The sequence below is a fragment of the Eptesicus fuscus genome, chromosome 7 (genome assembly GCF_027574615.1).
Source record: "Eptesicus fuscus isolate TK198812 chromosome 7, DD_ASM_mEF_20220401, whole genome shotgun sequence".
In the NCBI taxonomy this organism is placed as follows: domain Eukaryota; kingdom Metazoa; phylum Chordata; class Mammalia; order Chiroptera; family Vespertilionidae; genus Eptesicus; species Eptesicus fuscus.
In genome coordinates this window covers 54,284,219-54,291,432 of record NC_072479.1, presented here as the reverse complement: position 1 = coordinate 54,291,432, position 7,214 = coordinate 54,284,219, and the positions used below count along the sequence as shown (strand labels likewise).

Below are 7,214 nucleotides of genomic sequence, written 5' to 3'. Positions count from 1 at the left end.
AACCTTATAACTGTAGTTTTGAACTCTATATCCAGTAGTTTGCTTTATTCCATTTCTTTCATTTGTGACATGTTTCTTTGTCTCCACATTTTGGCTTCTTCCCTGTATTTGTTTCTATGCATGGGATAGAGCTGCTATGTCTCTTTGAGTTGGTAGAGTGACCTTGTGTAGTAGGTGTCCTATAGGTCCCAGTGGCTCAGCCTCCCCAGTCACCTGAGCTGGGAGCTCCAGGTGCACCCCTTTGTGGGCTGTGAACACAGTCTTGAGACTTGATTGCTGTTGGTGTCACTGGGAGGAATTGACCCTTAGGCCAATTGGCTGTGGGGACCAGCTGCAACTACAGTGGGAGAGCTACTGTGCAGGAGACACCCCTATGGACCAGGACTTGCTTCAGTGGGGCTTTGGTGCTCACTGAGTCTGCCTCTTGAGTGTGTAGCTTATGGATATGTAGAGTTGTAATTTGGTATGGTCTAATTCTGCCCCCTGTGTGCACTGGCTCTTGGGTATCCAGGGAGGTGCAAAATCAGCCACTGTCTGGGGCCACCTAGCAGCAGCTACAGAGAGATCTGCAGATTCCTCCTATTTTTATTGGGTTAGGAAGTACCCAGTCAAGGCCAAGCTCTGAAGCAAAACAGGCTGGTGCTAGTGCCAGGTCTTGGGCCTTTTATTGATAGGTTTGAGGCTCCCTGACCTAGCTGCAGTTTGTTTGAGAGATTTTAGCAAAGTCTGAAGCCTGAAGAAGAACAGGCCGTTCATATTCAAAAGTCGCTGAACACAGATTGAGTGTGGCTGCAAATTGGATGGGGGCAGGGTGTCAGGGAATGACCAGGGCAGAGCAAACAGAAATTTTTGCCAGCATAGGAACAATAACACCTGTCAGCACCTCCCTCTGGTAGAAAGCCACCACCAAGTTCCTGTCTGAATACAGACAATCCAATTCCTCCTTGTATGTGTCTGGGTCTCCCAGAGCCTTTCCCTGGCCCTGGAGCTCAAAGGAAGCAGAACCTTGTAAGTTCAGTTCATGTGCAAGCCCTTTAAAAGGAACACCTGGGTCTCCAACAGCCTCCATGTTACTGAGCTGAAATCCCCACTGGTTTTTATAGCCTGTAGTTATGGGGACTTCTCTTCCCAGCTCTGGAAACCTGGGCTAGGGGTCTGGTGTGGGGCTGGGACCCCCTTGCTACTCACAGGGGGCCTCCACAGAGATGATCTCCTTCCTTATCAAAAAAGCGACACACGTGGGTGCCGGACCAGCCCATTCCACGCCTCCACTTCTCCTACCCACCCCAGTGTGCTTTCTTATTTGCTTCTCTAGTTGTAGGACTTCCATTCAGCCAGATTTCAAGAGGTTCTGGATAATGGTTGTTCTGTATTTCAGTTGTAATTTTGATGTGGTTGTGGGAGACAGTGAGTACAGGCATGTACCTATGCCACTATCTTGGTTGGGGAGCTACCTTTAACCTTTTGCACTCGGATGTCGAGTGTGACTCGACACGGTTAGCATCGGTAGCAGCTCGTATGTCAAGCCACACCCGTAGTTTCACCACGGGGGGGGAAAGGGGATTTTTGTCTATTTTTCCAGTAAAATTATAGAGATTAAAATTACTTTTTGAATGTATCAATAATTTGAAATATAAAAAAATCCAAATAAATAAGTTTGTATGAAAAGAAACTCCAGTTTTTTTTATTCTACTGCCGCGCTTTGTAAAATCTGGGGTATTTAAAAAATTAAATCCCGAGTAGAATAAAGGAATCGAGAAAAAAATCAAGCGAGTGCAAAGGGTTAAAAATTAAAAATGGAACTACCTTATGCCCAATGATTCCACTTCTGGGAATTTATTCAAAGAAACCAGAAATACTAATTCAAAAGAAATGTGTACCCCTGTTCTCATTGCAGCATTTTTTATAATAGCCAGGATTTGGAAGCAGCCCCAGGGTCCATCAGTAGATGAATGGATAAAATGGCTGTGGTACATTTACACAATAGAATACTATTTGGCTGTAAAAAGAAGGCAATATTACCCTTTATTCATCAATCTGTTTCATGGATGAACCTGGAGAATCTTATGCTAAGTGAAATAATCCAGTCAAAAAGACAAGTACCATATGATTTCACTCACATGTTGAATTTAATGAATAATCTGAACTACAAGGCAAAATAGAGACAGACTCATAGATAGAGAGCAGGCATACAACTCAGGAGATGGGGGTGATTGGGCTGTTAGGGGGTGAGGGGATGGAGGTAGAAGAGGGAATAGAAGGGATAAATGGTGATGGAAAAAATAAAATTAAATAAATAAGTAAAATTTATTTATAAGCATATGCTTTGGTCCTTGCCGGTATGGCTCTGTGGATAGAGCACTGGCTGGGGACTGCAAGATCCTGGGTTCAATTCTGGTCAAGGGCACATACCTCAGTTGCAGCCCTAGTGGGGTGCATGAGAAAGGCAACCAATCAATGTATCTCTCTCACATCAATGTTTCTCTCTGTGTGTCTCTCCTCCTCCCTTCCACTCTATCTAAAAAAAAAAAATCAATGGTAAAATATCTTCAGGTGAAGTTTAACATATATATATATATATATATATATATATATATATATATATATGCTTTGGTAGCCCAGATTCTTAAATCTAAGATTATGGCAACTAAGTGTCTTGCAAACTTTAATAATAATCCTTGTCTTAGAATGTTGTCTGCCTTGCAGAACCTGATATATAATGTACAACATGATGGCTATCTATATATATAAAAGCCTAAGCCTTCAACCATTTGACCATTTGACCGGTAGCTATGATGCACACTGACCACCAGGAGGCAGACACTCAATGCACAGGCATGGAAACGTGGAACAGAGTGATGAATCTAAGAGGGAAGGGGGAGGGGAAGGTAGAAAATGGGAAGAGATCAATCAAAGATCTTATATGCGTACTAGAGGCCCCGTCCACCAGTGGGGTCCCTTGGCCTGGCCTGCACCCTCTCGCAATCCAGGACCCCTCAGAGGATGTCGGACTGCCAGTTTCAACCTGAACCCCCAGGCCAGGCTGAGAAACCCCATCAGTGCATGAATCCATGCACCAGGCCTCTAGTAGTTAATAATATTGTGTTGTATATTTGAAAGTTGCTAAATAAGTATATTTTAAAAGTTCTCATCACAAGAAGAAACAAATCTGTAACTCTGTATAATGAAGGATGTTAATTAGATTTATTGTGGTAATCATTTCTCAAAATATACAGATACCAAATCATTATGCTGTACACCTGAAACTAGTAATATAATGGACTTAAAATTTATAAATGAGGAACAAATAAATATTGAGTCTATTTTAAAGCAGGAAGTGCTGCTGAAAGGGAAGTATCGGTTCCTTACTGCATCAGGTATAAATCATCCTTGGGCTGATGAGTAATGTCCTGAAATTTTACTGAAGTAAATTTCACAGGATGCAATGGCCCAACCCTGACTGGAAAGTTCTGTGACAAGTGTTTGTAGTCCCTTGTCAGTGAATATTGTTTGAATTTCCTTGCAAGAGGATGTTATCAATATAATGTAACACCTGTGTTCCTGGAATGAGTTGGATGTGCTTAAGATCTTGCCTGTAAAAGTATGTGCACTGACAGGACTGTTGAAATATCCCTTGGGGAGTTGAGTGAAAATGTATTGTTTCTTCAAAAGTAAAAAAACTGCTTCTGAGGGACTGTTGAACTATGCATAGAATGGAACATACTAGCCAAATTTATAAAAACAAAATATTTTCTAGTTGATGAGTAGAGTATTAATTTGAGTAATATTGACTATAATATTGAGTATTAATTTGAGTATGCAGATCTTAATGAAGGATTCCATGGTATTAAGATGGTTGTAATCCACTGTGAAGTGACATCCTTTTATACCAAGATTGAGCACTGGCCAAATTTGGTTATTAAAGGCAAAAATAATAGGAACAATGCATAATAGGAACTATGCATTGTCAGGCATACCAATTCCCAGGGGTCTCACTACATTGCTCTCAATTCCACAAACCTCGTGGCTGTGGCAGAGATTTTCATGGAACCCTTATCATGGTCTCTCAGGAACTTCTCTCTGCAGCCATATGTTGGCAACTTGTTCTCAAAATTATCAACACTTGAGTTTTATTTGCACATTTGGAACTTGGGTCCACAGGGCATCTTTAGCTTCTTCAGGAAATTGATCCCCATGTGCCTGTACTAAAAAAAAAAAAAAAGCCGATAAAACCTGTGTCACTCTGGCTAATATAGACTCTGCAAAGTTCATGCCTTGCCTTCTAAGGACTTCACAATAATCTCTCTTAAAACAGAAATATTAAGGAATTTTCAGTCTATTGTAGTCCTCTCTTCTAATTCTGTCATTGCTAGGAGAGGGGTAGCTTATTTACTTTTCCTTTTTATTACATATGTGCAGGACTGTGTCTCTCAGAAACTGTGATTTGATTCTGGTTTGGATTCATAGAATGGAAGGTAATATACTTCCTTCCTAGTTAAGTTCTACAAACTCGGTTACTTCCATTAAGAAAATGATAGAATGTGGATGGGAAGACAATAGAAAACATGTGACATTTCATACAATTCGGAGATTCACATGGCATATTTCACCTTTGATTTACCTCTTAGGAACAGTAAGATAAACAGCCCTCTGCAGTCATTCAGATTGTCGAGGATGTATGTTTTTAAAGTCACTGATGTTATTCCATAAAAGTGGATCATGAACTCAATCAATTGTGAAAATCTGGATGTAAACGCAGTACTTGCCAAAGACCACAGGTTAGTACAAACAGAGAAGGGAGGGCTGTAGGGGATTCAGATAAATGTTTAACATCACCTAGTTTCTCCAAAAGCTGTATGGGATAATGGGGAGATTGACAAGAATGATTGCGAGGATATGATTTTTCTAACCTATATGCATGTGAATTGTCTTTGCCTCTTAATCAGAAAAACCTAAAGATGAACACAAAATGCCTCCATCAAAGTTTCCTTCCTTGAGGATTACCAATTTATCCACAAAAGAATCTTATTGTTAGAAACTTGGATCTCCCTCTTCCTGATTCTGTATCCCAAGAATTGAAGACAGGAAAGTTTAAGGCATAATAAATTGTGGTCCTTGGTTTGCCACTGAGGATCCTTTAAGACTGGGACAAAATCCACTCTGAGATGCTGCCTGTGGCTCTCTAGAGATCTCTTTTCTCGGAGAGAAAAATAAATTCCTAGGACACTCTGAATGTAACAGAGAAACATGTAAAAATGCTAATTAATATTATTTATTGATGCCTGAGCCTTGTTCATGTAGACAAAAATGCTCATGGCATAAAATAAGATAGCGTTGGACCAAGATCTTAAAAGTTCTAACGGCCTATTACAAATTCATCCCACAAAAGAAGTGGAGCTACAGAGAAACTCACTTATATATCAAAACCTTCAGCATAATCTGTGTGGGGAAATTCCCATTGGTGCACGAAACAAGGAAATCAGAGATGTGGACAGTAAGGGAGAGGGGGATCTATGACATATATCCAGTGAAGCATCAAATAGTACAGGGAGAAGAAAAAATATACAAAGGGGAAAATGCACAGGGAAAGGAAAAGAAAGCACAGAAAACAGAATGAGATAGAGATATTTCTACCAAGAGCACAGAAGTAGGAGAGGCTAATAAGAGTCAGAGAAAAGTGATTTAAATGTGGAGATTTCCTGAAGATTTTAGGGGGAAAGGATAGGTTCCAAAACATATTCTTCTGAAAAAAAAATAATTTTTCTGTAACATATTCTGTTAAGAGTACAGGAATAGATGGACTTGAGGAACTATAAGACTTAGGAAAAGGTCACTTCTGTAGAAGACCTGGGGCGTCCATGGTGTCTAGTCCAGTCCAATGGGACACTGGCTTGAGTCAATTAGATGGAGAGTAATGAATATATGACCTGATTCTATTAGTTACAGTCACCTTTATCTCTCCCAGCCTGAGAAAATTCCGTTTTCATCTTTCTCGTCTTTTTCTTTAGATCTACTGAAGGTCAACAATGAAAAACAGGACCATGTTTACTGAGTTTATTCTGTTCGGCCTCACAAACCAACCTGAAATCCAGGTCATGATATTCACCTTTATGCTCCTCACATACATGCTAAGTGTTCTAGGAAATCTGACCATCATCATACTCACACTGGTAGACCCACACCTCCAGACCCCCATGTATTTCTTCCTCCGGAATTTCTCTGTCTTAGAAATTTCCTTCACATCCATTTTTATTCCCAGATTTCTGATCAGCATGACAACAGGAAATAAAGTCATCAGCTTTGCTGGGTGCTTGATTCAATATTTTTTTGCTATATTTCTTGGGGCAACAGAGTTTTACCTCCTGGCCTCCATGTCCTATGATCGCTATGTGGCCATATGCAAACCTCTGCATTACCTGACCCTTATGAGCAGCAGAGTCTGCATACAACTTGTGTTTTGCTCCTGGCTGGGGGGACTCCTAGCTATCTTACCCCCAATCTTCCTGATGAGCCAGGTGGATTTCTGTGCCTCCAATGTGCTGAATCACTATTACTGTGACTATGGGCCCCTCCTGGAGCTTGCCTGCTCAGATACACGTCTCTTAGAACTGGTGGTTATCTTCGTGGCTGCTGTCACTCTAGTGGTTACGCTGGTATTGGTGACACTTTCTTATACGTATATTATTAGGACCGTTCTGAGGATCCCTTCTGCCCAGCAGAGGACAAAGGCTTTTTCCACTTGTTCCTCTCACTTGATTGTCATCCTTCTCTCTTATGGCAGCTGCATGTTTATGTACATTAATCCCTCTACAAAAGAAGTAGGTGCTTTCAACAAAGGAATAGCTGTGCTGATCACTTCAGTTACTCCCTTGTTAAACCCCTTCATTTATACTCTAAGGAATCAGCAAGTGAAGAAGGCATTCAAGGACACCATCAGAAAGATTGTGAAACTTTAAAAAAAAAAAAGGATATATTTTAATGTATTGAGTGTACCATATTTTAAGTGCTGAACTGGCTTTTGAAGGTAAAAATATGAAAAGCATCTCTCCTAATTTCAAGGAATTTATAGTCTAGTGTGATAGAAAGGTGTATGAACTGTAAATTTGTGTAATGAGTTTATTTTTCAAATAAAATAACATGGTGTTATTAGAGAAGGATGAATGAGAATTTATAGAAAACAATTGGAGAAATTAACTGTTTTCCAGAAATTGTTT

General features: G+C 40.3%; 1 protein-coding gene across 1 annotated transcript; it reads left to right on the top strand.

The window, feature by feature from the left end:
- Positions 1 to 6,026: 6,026 nt before the first annotated feature.
- Positions 6,027 to 6,956, top strand: LOC103292392 (olfactory receptor 6C4). The gene has a single exon (XM_008148589.2). It carries the CDS (start codon positions 6,027 to 6,029, stop codon positions 6,954 to 6,956), a length of 930 nt encoding a protein of 309 aa, XP_008146811.2.
- The last annotated feature ends 258 nt before the right edge of the window (positions 6,957 to 7,214 follow it).